General features: G+C 48.6%; 1 protein-coding gene across 3 annotated transcripts in view; it reads right to left on the minus strand.

The window, feature by feature from the left end:
- Nucleotides 1-16674, minus strand: part of TRIM67 (tripartite motif containing 67) — a 44685-nt gene that overhangs the window by 12555 nt on the left and 15456 nt on the right. For 2 of the 3 annotated variants that reach the window (XM_075412049.1, XM_075412050.1), the window contains exons 5-8: nt 15053-15206; nt 8009-8166; nt 5004-5142; nt 3680-3983 (exon numbers count right to left, since the gene is read on the minus strand). In XM_075412049.1, coding sequence (XP_075268164.1) covers nt 3680-3983; nt 5004-5142; nt 8009-8166; nt 15053-15206 — 755 coding nt within the window. Of the gene's footprint in view, nt 1-3679; nt 3984-5003; nt 5143-8008; nt 8167-15046; nt 15207-16674 lie in introns of all 3 variants that reach the window. The other variant, XM_075412048.1, reaches the window with a different exon arrangement.

Genomic DNA, 16674 nt, shown 5'->3' on the forward strand with positions numbered 1-16674 from the left:
GCCAGGCTGCTGCCAGGGAGGTTGGACTTCTGAGGCTCTTCCCAGGCATCCCACCATTTCCTTGGGAACAGTACTTGGAGGACTCCGGTGCTTTCTGGACTACTGTCCTGGTCACTTCCTTTAGCAGGAGAGGTGGGGAGAGTCAAAGTTTCAGGAGCAAACTTCTGCAAGGCGTTCATTAAATGATAATTCAGTTCTGAAGATATGCATCACTTTCGTTCAAGTAAATCCCACTTCTCGCACCTCTTTTCTCACAGTCCTGCACATTTTTATTTCTGTGTGCAACAATAAGCCCTGAGTGTTTTCTTAACCAGTTTGCTCAACCTATTACAGAATCCCAGCACGGCAGGGGTTGGAAGGGACCTCTGTGGGTCATCCAGTCCAACCCCCCTGCCGAAGCAGGGTCACCCAGAGCAGGCTGCACAGCACCGCATCCAGGCGGGTCTGGAATATCTCCAGAGAAGGAGACTCCACAACTTCCCTGGGCAGCCTGGGCCAGGGCTCCATCACCCTCAGAGGGAAGAAGTTCTTCCTCCTGTTCAGCTGGAACTTCCTCTGCTTCAGTTTGTGCCCGTTGCCCCTTGTCCTGTCGCTGGGCACCACTGAAAAGAGTCTGGCCCCGTCCTCCTGACCCCCACCCTGCAGATATTTACAGGCATTTCTAAGGTCCACTCTCAGCCTTCTCTTCTCCAGGCTGAACAAGCCCAGCTCCCTCAGCCTCTCCTCGTAGGAGAGATGCTCCAGTCCCCTCCTCATCCTCGCAGCCCTCCGCTGGACTCTCCCCAGTAGTTCCTCAAATTCTCGAAGGTCCCCTCAGTTTTTGATAGCATTACAGTCTTCTGTTCATGCCTCTTCTTCTAGTGTTACAGAAGTGACGCTAGTTTTTAAGGCTGCAGACCGGTCCAATTCTGCATGATGTGAGCGAGAGGAACAGGAACGTACTCTAAACGTGACAGGTCTCGTGAACAGATCTTTCAGGCTTTACCTCAGCTTATCCTTGAAGCTAGTCATTTATTTATTGCCCTAATTTATTCTCATGGAGATCAGGAAGCGTGAAATGATAACTAAGATGTAACTTCCACCGCAGTAATATCCAAGAGGCTAAAAGCTGACAATAAATTTCCTTCAGACTGGGATACTGTGCGGTCATGCACTTGTCTCCAGTGGGGAAAAACAACTAGGCAGCAACAACTGCTTCCACAAGACTAATACAGCTAATGAGTTAAAAAACTGACCTACTTGACAGTCACGGTTGAAAATATAAAGCCTAGACCTAATTTCATTGGAGTGCATGTGATTTCGTAAGACTCCATGCCCTTTGCGGGCGTACTAGACTTGAGCAGATATTCCACGGGTCTACCCACGCCTGGGATGTGCCTGCAGAGCCTTTGTGTTTTACCTAGTGGAAACTGGGAAACTATCATCAACAAAAAGCACTCCGCTCTCCTGTTTAAGAGGGAGGATTGGAAATCCAAAGTGTTTCCATTGTTTGTGCTTCCCAGAAGAAAAGCTTCGGCTTAGCTCGTGTGCTGCTTTCCGGGAGGAGCACGCCGAGGACCAAATCCATAAAGTAGGTTTCTGGGACAGTACTATGCAGAATGGTTGCCAGCTTTTTTCCAGAAAACATAAGCTGTTTCACAGAGCATTAAAATTAATACAGCTTAAGATTATTTCCGCCCTAAATCAAATCAAGATGTTAAAGGGACAGAGAACCTCTTGATAAATTTATTATACTGATGTTGTTTTACTCTGTATTTTCTTAGGACATGATCTCAGGTCTTTGGAGACACGGAAAATGTTCTAATTGACTTCAGGTAGCTTTTGATCCTGCTACAACGTTCTTCCACCTGTCTGTAATGAACTGCAAAATCAAACTATGCTTCAAACAAAAATTCCCAGCAATTGCAGTACACTTACTTAAAATACAAGTATGCTCTAGAGTGCAAATGGCTATTCTACAGGAAACATAGAATCACAGAATCATAGAAAGTTTTGGGTCGGAAGGGACCCCTGGAGGTCATCTAGTCCACTCCCCCCGCAGCGAGCAGGGACACCACTAACTAGATCAGGTTGCTCAGAGCCCTGTCCAACCTGGTCTTGAATGTTTCCAGGTATGGGGCCTCCACTACCTCTCTGGGCAACCCGTTCCAGTGTTTCACAACCCTCATTGTAAAGAATTTCTTCCTTATATCCAGCCTAAACCTACCCTGTTTTAGTTTAAAACCATTACCCCTCGTCCTGTCACTGCTGTCTCTACAACAGTGAGAAACATCACAACCAGCTTTAGGATACAGTGCATGTTGGCATGAACTTTTCTATTTAAGGAGGTAACACCTGCATTTGAGCATTTTAAAAATCGCTGCAAGCCTTTCTTTTAAGCATTTGAGTGCATGTTGGCATGAACTTTTCTATTTAAGGAGGTAACACCTGCATTTGAGCATTTTAAAAATCGCTGCAAGACTTTTTTTTAAGCATTTGGCATAGCAGAAACAACATCCGAGCCAGCGAGTGCGGAAGACCTGCTGGGACAGCCAGCAGAAAACTAAATCGGAACTGATTCCCGCTCTGCCACAGCCCCACTACGTATTTTTGGTCAGTCACTTGATTCGTCCATCGGTCCCCCCTCGTGATGGAGCAGGTACACAAAGACACCGTTTTCCAAACTAAGCAAGGGACTTAGGATCCTGAATCGCGCCCTTCAGTGGCGATCTTCTCCAGGATCTCAGTTCCCGTAGCACAACGGCTCAGTTGGACGGAAGCTGTCACTTAGCCCTCCAGTCCCTTGCGTCCAGACCACCCGAGGTGTTACCTTTAATCACCTCTGATCAGCTTTCCGGACTGGCAGTCAACACCTGCACTTCGGACAGGCGATCACCAGCGCTTTGGCTAATTATTGTGCAACCCTGCAGCCAAGATTCCTCCTCGGGAAGAGAATCGACCCCTTTCTCCCTGCGCTCGTCCAGCGACGAGAGAGAAATCCAGCGTCCCCATGCGCTGCGCTCCTGTCTGCTGACGCCGTGGGTGGAACGGGCAGTAAGGGGCTTAAATCACAGCAGGGAGGGGATTTAGAATCATAGAGTCATAGAAAGTTTTGGGTCGGAAGGGACCCTTAGAGGTCATCTAGTCCAACCCCCCCACAGCGAGCAGGGACACCGCTAACTGGATCAGGCTGCTCAGAGCCCTGTCCAACCTGGTCTTGAATGTTTCCAGGGATGGGGCCTCCACTACCTCTCTGGGCAACCCGTTCCAGTGTTTCACCACCCTCATTGTAAAGAATTTCTTCCTTATATCCAGCCTAAACCTACCCTGTTTTAGTTTAAAACCATTACCCCTCGTCCTGTCACTGCTGTCTCTACTAAAAAGATTGTCCCCATCTTTCCTATAGGCTCCCTTTAAGTACTGAAAGGCTGCAATCAGGTCTCCCCGCAGCCTTCTCTTCTCCAGGCTGAACAAGCCCAACTCTCTCAGGCTAGATCTCAGGAAAAAACTGCTAACAGAAAGGATAACAAACACCAACGCAGATCGCTGAGGTGCAATCGCTGTCACTAGTGATTTTTAAGACGGAATTAATGACTACATTTAGCAGGGAGATGGACTAGATGGCTTGCTGAGACCCCTTCCTCCGACGCGAAGCTGAAAAAGCCATCAATAACGCGAAAAGCACGCAAGCGGCGCTTACCGATTGGTGTGAGAATTGCAGTGCATGAACCAGCTGCGGTTGTTGTCAACGTACATGGCCCAGGCCTTGTCGTCCTTGCCCAGCATCATGTCCTTGACGACGTTAATCCTGGCGATGCCAAAGGCTGGGTCCGGGTGGTTGTCGTAGCGGTCCACGTGCAGTTCCCAGTAATGCACGCCCTTGGAGAAGGCCGCTGTGCCAAGAACAACCCGGTCGTCGTAGCTGTTGCAGGTGGCGGTCTGGTTGTCGTTCGACAGGACGATGTCTCTGTGAGCTGAGGAGGGGTCGAAGGCGAACCACGCCACTGCGGAAGGGGAAAAGGAAAGGCAGGAATTGGCTGCGTGCACGCGCCATCCGCTTGACTTCAATTAGGAGAATGAGGTTCTGCGCTTTCAGGTAATAAAGACGATCTTTCCTCGTTACTGTAGGCAGCTACACAAGATTGCTCTGAGCCAGCACCCTACCGGTTTTCAGCTCAGAAGCACCTTATATTGCTCCTCTGAACGTAAGCTGCCAAGGGCAGTGACTCTCTGTTCTCACACAGTAACAAGAAAGTCATTGAGGGGACAAAGGCTCCTCCGTGACATGGAAGCTGCTCACACAGGTGGATTGGTTCAGGGCTGTCTTTACTGGAAATGGAGCTCCACTGTGTCCGTGCTGGTTAGGACTTCACCAGTTTATCAAAAGGGAAAAAAAAAAAAAGAAGGAAAAAAAAAAAACCCCAAACAAACAGGAAAAGCACTTAAAGTATAAATATTTTATACTGGCCTATTTTGGCAACACAGCATGAAAGTGGAAGTGATAATAGCATGCACTTCTCGATTCATTACAATATCATTAATGAAGATGAACTTCTTCTAATGCCCGTACGGATGTCAAGTATAATTACAGAGGAACAAGCACGAATTCCCATCGCTGTATTATCAAACCTTGCTGTGAAATGGAAGCAGTAGCGAAGAAAAAGGCAAATGGCAAAGATATAAGGAGAAGTGGAGACAGCGTGGCACAAAAATATCCCGTGTGTTGCGTAACTGCTTCTGTATGCTAAAGCTAATAAGAATCTTAGCTAGACCCCAGACTTCTACAGCCAAACAAAACTGCATGACTTGAAACCTGAGGTGTTACTGATAACGGAAAATCCCCCTAAGTGCTACGAGGAGAGCTCAGCCCCTGTGCACAGTCAGTTCCTGGCCTCTCCGCTCAGGTGATCCACAATCTCCGTGCCACTAAGTGCCAAAGATATGAGGGGGTACACAGGGATGCAAGCGTCCTGCCGCTGAGACCTGCAGCTTTTCACTTAGAAGCTGGCAAAAGCCCAACTCACCATCCGACGTCTGCAAAATAACCGTCTTGCTGTAAGGACCAACCCCCGACGAGTTGAAAGCTTTGACTCTGGCATTGTAGGTGCTGTTGAAATGAAGGCCATCGATGGTGCAGAGAGTCTCCTTGCCAACATACACTTCCTGAACGTTCCAAAACAAAAAGGAGGGAGAGAAAGAGGGACAAAATTTAACTGTTTCTATGTGCCTCGTGATCATGTCAAGACTTCTAAACACAAGCCACGAGAGAACAACTCCTCACTGCTTCCCAGGATGCAGAAGCTACGCTGTTACAGCCACAGCAGTGGAGACATCAAGGGCGGTTAGCAGTGGAGACACTAAGGTGAAGCGGAAGCTGGAAGGGTACAGCAACAAAGGGCAACACAGAAAGATCTTAATTCTTATCCTCTGCTCCTAAACACTATTTTGGATAGTAGTCCCAGTGTCTGACCCACCGTGGCCATTCTTATATTTACGCAGGACCAAAAAGGAGGGGCGTCGAGGAATTAAAAATCCAAGTAAGCACAGCTTTATTCTGTTGGAAATGTCATCTCAGGCCTGTGCTAAACTACAATTTGGAAACCTGCAAGCGCAGACCCAGAAGAAACTGATCTCCTAAAGATCAGGATCACACACATCATGTGATGGAACAACAATTAGACGGCAGAGATATCATAACAGTCTGCAAAGATTTACTGAACAGCAAGCACTTGTGTAATGTGAAATATTTCATGAGGAGGAACATCTAGGCAGACTAATGCAGAGGATCAGCCAGATTATACAGCCTGTGGTGAACTGAAAGAAGCCTAGGAATCTCATCTTTGTTGGAAAACTGAACGGACAATAACAGAGAAGGAGAAAATCCTGTCTTGGCAGTGGGTTGAAAGCCACAATTCCTTTCCACCTCTAATTTCTCTGATTCTTTGAAATCTGTAGATTTATGGTAGCAAAGGCCCAAACAAGCTTACGGCTGTGACTAATCAGACCACTCAGGCCCCAGTTCAGTTAAGACACTTGAGTATATGCCTAAGAGCAGTCCTGTTGGTTAAGGCTCTGTGATATGAACCTAAAGCGAATTAAGCATGTGATGAATAAGAAAGGGATTACTTCAGTTTACAGCCGGCCATGTGTTTGTCCACTTTGCTACCATGGTGGCTGCTACAAATAACAAAATCTTTTGGCTCCTGAGTCAGCTGATGGTCTTTCATGGAAAGAAAGAAGAGCTTTAATAGAATAGCTGAACTTATCTCCATGTTATAACATATGCTGTCTGTGCAAAAAGTTGTATTTGTGGGACAAACTCTCACATTTTCTAATCCATTTCATATTTTTACCGCCGGTCACTGCTTGTGTTTATTCAGATTGATGCTCTCTGCTATGATGGGAGACAAACCCTGTGCTTTAAATCCACCCACCGAATACCGATAAAGTGCAGTCAGGGGCGTTGCTTTCAGATATACAATCCTTCACGAAAAGGATCGGCGAACTCTTACTGAAATGGCATTGCTGAGAAGCCTGCTGTTTGGCTTTCCACGGGTAAAACCGAGGGTGTTTCTACCACAGCAAGCAGAGCGTTCCCCTGAGAAGCTGTCACCCCAGATTTTTAAGGACTGAGATGGTTTTGTATCTTTTTCAATCCAAAACCTTGCATGGCAGTGCTGGCAGTCCTAAAACCTTTGCCAGTTACAACCCCTCCCCCCAACAGGCTTTGGATATCCACGACCCTGAAATCTTGTTTATTCACAAGTATTTCTTCAGATGTGAACAGCACTTGGAAAGGTTTATCCAGGACACTGGAATTCCTAACACCTTGTTCCTAACTCTTCATCCATCACACACCAATAATAATATTAACTGTATCAGCAGCTGCCAGCAGCTGTTCACAGAGGTACCTTTCCACACTTTGAGTAGTGCAGACCAGCCTCTTTAAACCCACGTGAAATGATACTTGGGCCAAGGAACTGAGGAGACCATCCACAAACACAGTGCCCTCTTCACAATGCCCTGCCAATATTGCTGTTTCTTCTAATGAGGGGGGTCCAAGTCAGGAGCCTTTGCTGGCTATGGGCATAGCGGTTTGGGAAGGGAGGCAGTTCCTTAGGTGGACCCGTGCCAGGCCATTTTCAGCTTGAGAAACCTTTACATTTCCAGCAAGAAGCCAGTTTGCAGCTCCCAGAGAAATGCCATCACATGCTTTTGGCAAGATGTCCCATTTGCGAGGAGAGCAGCTGTGCTCCAACAGCGATCTCCAGCTGCTTTCCAGGCACTGGCCGCTAGGGAATGCAATGGACCAGCCTGGACCTAAAGCAACAGGAGCTTGAAGCCTGCCTGGCAGAAAGCTGACGGAACCGTTCCTGCAGTTTGTTTATCGGGACGTGGCAAGAAAGGACGGGAGCCTAGAAGCACCCTGCGCCTGCAGCCGGGAGCAAGCAGCTGCGGCATCACCCCGAGGGTCTGGAAGGACAGCGCTCGGGATGCCTCCCCATGCTTACCAACCCCACCGCAGCGAGTCTGAGGAAAGCTTCCACCCGCCTGGCCTCACCCGCTCCCAGAAAAGGATTTAGAAATCCTGTATTTTTATGCAGGATCCCATTTTTACTCAGAAAACCAGGAAAGACTGAGTTGCATTTCCGGACCAAGGATCTCAGCTGTTGAAATGGGGTGCTATGGACAGACAGCAGTAGGGGCTTCAAAGAAATATCTGATTTGTGGAATGAACCACTTCCAGCTCCTGTAGGCTAGCATGGGATTTTCCACTCTGGTACACTCCAGGAGAACCTCAAGGCCCTCTTTGCCAAAGCCCTGAGAGTAATGTCAACCAAGCTTCCGACCCAAGCTGGGGGTCCTTCTGTCGAGCAGCATCTGCACCCAGGGCTTTCTACACCCACGCGACGCAAGCAGGGACGTTCTGACCCCCTGTACCTTCCCCACCCTCAGACAGACACAAATCCGTAGCCTGAGGAGACTCCCATACAAAGAAACACAATCAAACGCTGAATGAAATTCTCACTCGGAACTGGCCACCGTCTCCATCATCAAGCTCCAAGATGTAACCCTCCACCGGGTTGTGGCTCAATGGCAGCATCCTCCAGGCCAACGTCACGCTGTTGTTTCTGGTGCAGCACTTCTCCAGCTGCAGCAGCGGGACGGGCGGCACTGTAATGGGAACTGGGAGCAGGTTAGCGTAGCTCTGCCCTACCCCGTCAGCCCGCGCCACGAGCAGCGCGGCGACCGCGCACCCGCCTCCGCTCGCAGCGGGGTCAATATTCGTTAGGAAGAGGCTCCGTTCCCTTCCTTGAAACAAAAGGCAGTAAAAATGATACAACAAGACATCACTACTCGGTTAGACAAATCATTTGGCTGAAATATGTAGACAGAAACGTATCTGGACACGCTTCTGGTGCCTCCTAAGAACTACAGTCTGGGGGCCTCACACCCGGTTTCCTTCCTAGGGGTCACGGGCTGGAAGAGGTTTTTCCACGCTCGAGTGCTTTGCCCCCGCTGTCCCCAAAAGCAGAGAGGGAGCAGGGGGTGTCTTGGGCCGCGGGACGGCATGGGAGATGCAGTGCTGCCAGGAAGCCCAGCTCGTTAATGAAGAATTGGGTTATTAACCAGCAGAGCAGCCGCTGCTCCCAGCACGGCGGCGAGATAGAGCCTGAACTCCACCCACAGCAGCAAAACAATTCTTCACAACAGAGCTGGGTTTTTTCTAAACTAATCTAACACTCGCCCTCCTCCAGTTTTTCATCAAAACCACCTTGGATATGTTATCTCTATGGCAGCCCTACTTAAAAGGAACTATCCGTTTGCAGATTTTATCTCACTCCCTTGGTTCAAGTAGCAAAGGGAGCTTCTGCACCACAGGAGGCTGCTTTTGGCTCTCTCCTCTCAGAAATTATGGGTGCAAAGTTATCTACCAACATGCCTTTTTAGTGACTTGCCCGGGAGAAACACCAAGAGGCTGTTGACCAGACCAGCATCTTCAAAATAAAAATAAACAGTACAGCTAAACTCTCACCGCTCGCCCTTCGCTGGAAAATAAAGAGTGAAAATTCGGTCTTCTGGAGAGATCTGACACGAGGATGATGAGGGGACTGGAGCATCTCTCCTACGAGGAAAGCCTGAGGGAGCTGGGCTTGTTCAGCCTGCAGAAGAGAAGGCTGCGAGGGGACCTAATAAATGCCTCTAAATATCTGCAGGGTGGGTGTCAGGAGGACGGGGCCAGACTCTTTCCAGTGGTGCCCAGCGACAGGACAAGGGGCAATGGGCACAAACTGAAGCAGAGGAAGTTCCAGCTGAACACGAGGAAGAACTTCTTCCCTCTGAGGGTGACGGAGCCCTGGCACAGGCTGCCCAGGGAGGCTGTGGAGTCTCCTTCTCTGGAGATATTCAAGCCCTGCCTGGACGTGGTCCTGTGCAGCCTGCTCTGGGTGACCCTGCTTCGGCAGGAGGTTGGGCTGGGTGACCCACAGAGGTCCCTGCCAACCCCGAACATTCTGTGATTCATTCTGTGATTCTGTATCTCACGCATCACTGGAATCGCACAGGTTAAGTGGGATATGTGATGCGCAGACCTCGCCTGGTCTTCTCCCCAAGGGTGAATTTCACTGCTGAGGATCACTTCTGCAGAGCTCCACCGCATAATGCAAACAGCTGAGTGCTCCGAGCGTTCATTGACTTAGCTCTTCTAAGCTCTTCTTTTATCTGCTCCACGTCGAGCCTCCAGTTTATTTACCTCCCTCTGTCTGCGCGAGAGCTAAACCCTTGAGCTGCTCCTTTTGTCCTATTTTACCTCTCTGGATAAAAAAGGACTGTTAACGTTTTGTGTAACGAGCAGTCTGCGGGCAAACGGACGCCAGAGTGTGACAGGGCTAAGGCTTCACCCCCGCTTTGGAAGGGACACAAAAGTCAACATCGCACTTGTGATACACAGTGCAGAAGCCACCACGGCTTCCCGCTGGCATCACCCACCACCACCGTGAACACAGATGGTTGGTAGCCCAGAGGAAAGACTGTGGCCTGAAACAAAAGAGCTTTGTAAAGTAGCTCTTGGAGGTTTTTATGTGAAAAGAGTAAAAAAAGCCTTGCTCCTATTCCTTGATATTTAAGGATGATTCAGAGGGTGTCATAAATAAAAACCTGCTTGTTTTTTTTCACATGGAAAGCTCAGACTTTTCTCTAGGAGACACTGTGTCTGGAGAAGTAACAGAAATGTGACATTGCAAGAGTCAACAACCTGAAAACGAGGAATTCAGAGGCAGTGAGATTTCTTGAAGAGGACCATTTTAAGCTTGGGGTTCGTTTGTCTTTGCTAGCCTGTGTATTTCCAGTGAGATGAGCCTGGCAGAAGACAGGGCTGTATCAGCCATCCACGCTCCTGCCACGTTAGCTAACCAGTCAACCTTCTCAGGAGGCATTCGCTGGGTCCTCCCCACTTCTGAGACACCCCCCTCCCCCCCCCAAAGCGGATGAAAATCTAATTCCTGAAGTTCATAAAGTGCAAGACAACATCCCCTCCCCTCTGAACAAACCACTAGCCTCTCCAAACCCTGCAAAAATCTCCTCAGAAGACTGACGGGAGGCTTTCAGGGAGTGTCCATGTAAAGCACAACGTCGAAAAAAAAGAGCAGAATTTTTGGGGGGAGGGTGTGTTTTACGAGTCCCTTTTAATTATGGAAAGAGGAATGACCTCTAGGATTAGGATCTGTTTTCATATGGCAAAGTGCTGTTGTTCCCCCCGCCCAGGGGCAGTGTGAATTTTGGCCCGAAGCGTGAGAGTCACACATACGATGGGGAAGTGCCTGGGCATCTTTATGGTGTCACTGGAATCACAGAATCACAGAATGTTCGGGGCTGGGAGGGACCTCTGTGGGTCACCCAGTCCAACCCCCTGCCAAAGCAGGGTCACCCACAGCAGGCTGCACAGGACCGCGTCCAGGAAGGTCTTGAATATCTCCAGAGAAGGAGACTCCACAACCTCCCTGGGCAGCCTGGGCCAGGGCTCTGTCACCCTCAGAGGGAAGAAGTTCTTCCTCATGTTCAGCTGGAACTTCCTCTGCTTCAGTTTGTGCCCATTGCCCCTTGTCCTGTCGCTGGGCACCACTGGAAAGAGTCTGGCCCCATCCTCTTGACACCCACCCTGCAGATATTTATAAACATTTATTAGGTCCGCTCGCAGCCTTCTCTTCTCCAGGCTGAACAGAAAAGTAGAGGGTAGATATATCTTTTTCCTGTTTTGGTCCCAGTCTCCATCTTACAGATCCAGCTACCTGAACAAAACAAACCTTCAGCACACACTTGCCTGTGTCCACAGCCTGAACTGAGGAAATGTGATGTACACACTGAGCTGGCCATCAAGGAGCTCAGGAATCTTGTGCCGAGGCACTCAGAAAAAGCAACAGAGAGAAGAAAGCATGGACAGAGGAAATGGATCTGGGAAAGCTCAAAACGCCAGCACATACGAGAGCTGTGCGTGTGTCTTGGAGGTCAGCTAGCCCGGGGAGCGTGGGACTCTCGCCAAAGGGCTATCAGTGAGACCCACTGGTCAACGCGACTGCCGAAGCATTGCGACTGCACCTGTCACATTTCTGCACATTTAATTTGGTACCAAATTGCTTTTTCTTTCTGTAAAAAGAAAAACCAGCCCCTGCTCTTTATTTGTTGAGATCAGCTTTAGATATGGGCTTATAGAGAGTCCACCAATCAGGTACATGAACAAGTCACCAAAGCAAATGTAATGTGATTTGTTCTCCTTTTCATTCTTCTTTGTCTAACACAGTCAATCAATGTTTACTTACAACCCAGCTTTCACTCTAAATGACCCATGCAAGCTCACTGAGGTTGAATGAGGCCAGAGTTTGAAAAAAACAGAAATTCAGTCATGCAATAAACATCAATACCAATAGTACAGACCTGAGATTGCAAAGCTTTTGGAACGAAACAACTTGCAGTTGGAAAAGCCACACTGGCCCTGTGCTCCTAGATTTCCCCAAAACTCTCTTTACAGATTGTCTCTGATGTACTTAATGCATCTGCTCTTGTCAGATCAACGAGTACGGTGAGTTAGCAACACTCCCCTCAACACCAACGTCTGGCAAAGATTGATGACTTGGTGCCCTGGGGTGAGGCAGGATTGGAGAAAGAGGAGCAGATGTGGAGACACATAGATTTTCCTTGGTGAAACTGGAGGCTCAGAAGTAGACAAGTCCTGATGGTGATAAATAGCAAAAACATCACCCTGCAACACCAGCTTCTCCTCACAGTCAGCAAAATGAGGTTCCCAGTAAGTCTGGGTGCTCGCTGCTGAAATGCTGAGTTGCTTACTCTGTGGTACCTGTACTTCTAGATGCAAGACCACTATGCACGAGAAGATTATACAAAGCTGATTGAGGTCATAGAGGTAAAATTTCAGAAATAAAAATGCCAAAGCATCAAACTGCGCAGTTCAAACGCAAGTGGACTTCCTGTCATAAATTGAAAAATATAAATACGCCTCTATTTACCAAACAATCTTCAATACTTCTGAATGTTAGCTTGGGACCAGTCGGTGGCTTGTTCTGCTGGGGCACACAGAGGCACAAGTGGGAATAGTTTCATCTCTTCTGTACCTTCAGGAATGGCCGCCAGGACAAATGGCATTTCCACCATTCTTTGCATAGTGTGTCCATGGTCACGCCAGTTGTGCTGACCAACCTGGCAGGACACGCAGCAGGTACTCCCTGGTCAAGGCCAAGACAGCTCAAGCACAAGCCCTTTCTGAGGGCTAACTGTCCAGGTGCCTCTGGGGAGCAAAGCCCAAGGGTGTTTGTGAGCTCTGCGCAGGTTTGGGCAGAAGCTGTCCTGTCCTCTTCTCTGCTCCTCAGACCACGTCTAGCTCAGTAGCAGAGCTTCACTGGGATCGTACGATAAATGAGAGCATCAGCAGACAGCGCTATCTTTCATAAAGCTCCAGGGAATCTGGCTCAATTAAAGTCTCTTAAGTCTTCGAGCTTAAAGCCAGATGAATGTCCAAAAGCCAAATACCTAAGCTCTTCTCACCTCCAGTGACCTGTGGTTAATTAAGAATGTAAGTGGATAGTTTAACTAAATTCATTATATGTTTGGGAAGGGGAGTGGTGGAAGATTAGTATTAAATATACTTAAAAATAAATACGGCCAACATTAAACATAAACTGATTTAAAAAGACAAGTGCAGACAGTATTTGGAGAAGTTTTGTCAGGGTTACTCTTTCTCTCTTGACTCCACTTTCCTGGCTGTTAACATTTCAAAGGAGCATTTCACTGGTGGTTTCTGAGGGACTGGAACACAACTCGTTTATGCCAAGACACAAGCTGTTCTTGGTGAGCAGACTTCGGCCTTCAGCTGTTTATCCACTGTTTCTCCTCATGTTTATCTGCCAAGTTATCCTCCATCTTGGGTCTCTTAGGTTCAGAATTAGGCCCAGAGAGGACAGATAAAGTAACAGAAATCTTTATGCTTGCTTGGAGTCCAAAAGCAGCACATCCGGCATCACAACATGATGGTTCTTAACTCATTCACTGACTGCTGGCAGCCTCTAGCCTGTCACCCACAAAGAGAACCAAGGCTTGAACTACCACTGAGGGAAGCTAACGGCATCCTTCCCAGGGACCACAATGGCCTTCAAATCTAGCCGGTCTACGGATCTTCCAGTTCCGAAGCAGTGCTCATCCTGCTCCATATAAACCAAGTGCGTCACAAGCACACGATTGTTAAGGGTTTTGGGTTTTTTTGCCAATGGCACCGACTGTTCATCAGCTTTTGCTTTTAAATACTTTTCTGAACCTCGTCTCTCTTTTTTGTGTCCCTCGGGACCATTCATACACCTGGAGTCAGGGAAGGGTACAGCCATTGAACTACCTTGCCCTTGGGAATCTCCACCTCCCTTTTTTGTTTTTTTTTTCACAGAATCCCAGCACGGCAGGGGTTGGAAGGGACCTCTGTGGATCACCCAGTCCAACCCCCTGCCGAAGCAGGGTCACCCAGAGCAGGCTGCACAGGACCGCTTCCAGGCGGGGTTTGAATATCTCCAGAGAAGGAGACTCCACAACCTCCCCGGGCAGCCTGGTCCAGGGCTCCATCACCCTCAGAGGGAAGAAGTTCTTCCTCATCTTCAGCTGGAACTTCCTCTGCTTCAGTTTGTGCCCGTTGCCCCTTGTCCTGTCGCTGGGCACCACTGTAAAGAGTCTGGCCCCGTCCTCCTGACACCCACCCTGCAGATATTTACAGGCATTTCTAAGGTCTCCTCTCAGCCTTCTCTTCTCCAGGCGGAACAAGCCCAGCTCCCTCAGCCTTTCCTCGTAGGAGAGATGCTCCAGTACCCTCATCATCCTCGTAGCCCTCTGCTGGACTCTCTCCAGTAGCTCCTCATCTTTCTTGAACTGGGAGAGCCCAGAACTGGACACAGCACTCCAGATGGGGCCTCACCAGGGCAGAGTAGAGGGGGAGGAGAACCTCCCTTGACCTGCTGGCCACACTCCTCTTAATGCACCCCAGGATCCCATTGGCCTTCTTGGCAACCAGGGCACTTTCTTCTTTAAGCTGGGCAGTGTTTGCAGCATGATCTGGACATAAATCAAAGGGATTCCTTCCCTATTCAAGCATATGTGTGGGGGGCGGGGAACATTTATTTACTACTTCCGTTGTTCCTGACAAGATAGGGGTAACTGGCATTTTGAATTAACCGTGTTAAATCTAGGAGTGCTGTAAAATGGCATAAAGTTTCATGCAGTTAACGTCTTTTTTTAATCTTCAAAGTTGACAGATATCCTTACTCTGAAGAATTTATCTTTTCAGATCTTTAACTGCACCCGGTATCTCTGTCCGAGCTGTTACAAGCCATGGCATGCGAGGTGAGCACATCCTTCCAGGAAACACCCAGTAACCTGAATTGCTTGAAAACTTTTTAAGACCACCCAGAGATTTCAAGCCACTCCTCTTCTCACCCCGCTGCCCCCCTTCTTCCCAGCACTGCTTCAACACATGCACGAAAAACAGAAAAACAAAAAAAAGCAAAACGCAAAAGCTCACCCCTACATTTCATCTGAATAAAATCCAGCTGGTGGATCGACTGCAGCAGAGGTTCGCTATCCAGAGTCAAGTCAAACTCCGCAGACACTTTTGGCTCCAAGGCTCCTTTGACCCACTGCTCCTGAGATACCTGCACACGCTTGATCAAAGCATCGGAAATCTGAAAGAGAGTATTCGGGCTCAAAATGAAACGGCAGATGCAGACGTGAACAGCGACAGAACGCCCGTGAGATGCAGCACAGCGAAAGCAGGCACACGGCAGCACGACAGCTGGGACGGGACCCGGTCGGTTTGGGGCCAGCGCCACTGACGTTGCACCCTTTCGTCTCGCCTTTTCAAAACAAATCTCATCTTAGGGAAGGAAAATAAAAATCATATCACAGAATATCACAGAATATCACAGAATAGTAGGGGTTGGAAGGGACCTCTGTGGGTCATCTAGTCCAACCCCCCTGCCGAAGCAGGGTCACCTACAGCAGGCTGCACAGGTTCTTGTCCAGGCGGGTCTTGAATATCTCCAGAGAAAGAGACTCCACAACCTCCCTGGGCAGCCTGTTCCAGGGCTCCGTCACCCTCAGAGGGAAGAAGTTCTTCCTCATGTTCAGACGGAACTTCCTGTGCCTCAGTTTGTGCCCTTTATAAAGGCTTTTAGGATTATGTTACGTATCAAGCCTCGGAACGCCACGTACACTTCTGCACTCTCTGAGCTGCACAGCCTAGCTTTGCTCTCCTGTTTAAAAAGCAGTTGCACAGAGAGAGGCTTAAATGTTAGAGGGTCCTTCCGTTCAGCAGAGGTGATTCAGTGGATGAATCACGAAAGGAATAAGAAAATCACATGGGAAGAAAGGTGTATATTTCCAGCAGTGAGGGTGACAAGTTGTCCGATAGATTTTCGAAGAATATGATGGATTTTCTGTCATTACACCCAAACTGAATTTCACTTTTAAAGCTTTGCTCTAGCTCAGCCCACAGACAATTAGGCCAAAGGTCAGACTAAGATGATCGCAGCAGACTCTTCTGGAAGTGCAATCCTGGCTCTGCGGAAAACAGTGAACTCAACTGCCCTCCTCGAGTTCAGCAAAGCTGCCTTTTGGATATCTCGAGTTCCTCCCACTGAGCTTCCTCTAAGTCACAGGGAGCAGAATTTTCTTCTGGACAGGTCAGAGAGAGTTTTTCCTTATTTCAGGAGTTCCAATACCTTTCCTCATTACTGTTACTGGAAGACAGTTCTGTCTGAGCCCCTGCATCAACAGCTCCTAATCGGTCTGGGCAGTAAGTGGAGGAGCATCTTGCAGCCTTCCTACAGCCTTGGGGTCGCTTATTGGGATGCTGGATCCCTCGGCGGTGTTTCAATATCCTGCCTGCAGGAGCAGTTGGTCTAAGGGATGCTGTGCCTCAGTGTTTGCTGGTTGCCTTGAAAGCATCATTAAATAAACCAGGAAAAGGTAAAAGCAAAAGTACTCTTTTATAAAAGGTGACTTCAAAGAACGCAGCCACAAAGGTTACGGGAGAAGTAAGCTGAAGGTTTCATTTGTCCAGCAGTACCCAACCGACAGCCTGCCAAAAGCTGCGTGGTCTTGAGATTAATATACACCACACATTCCCCGCTCTTGCTTGCGACCAGACGT

Source organism: Opisthocomus hoazin, chromosome 2, assembly GCF_030867145.1.
Source record: "Opisthocomus hoazin isolate bOpiHoa1 chromosome 2, bOpiHoa1.hap1, whole genome shotgun sequence".
Taxonomy (NCBI): domain Eukaryota; kingdom Metazoa; phylum Chordata; class Aves; order Opisthocomiformes; family Opisthocomidae; genus Opisthocomus; species Opisthocomus hoazin.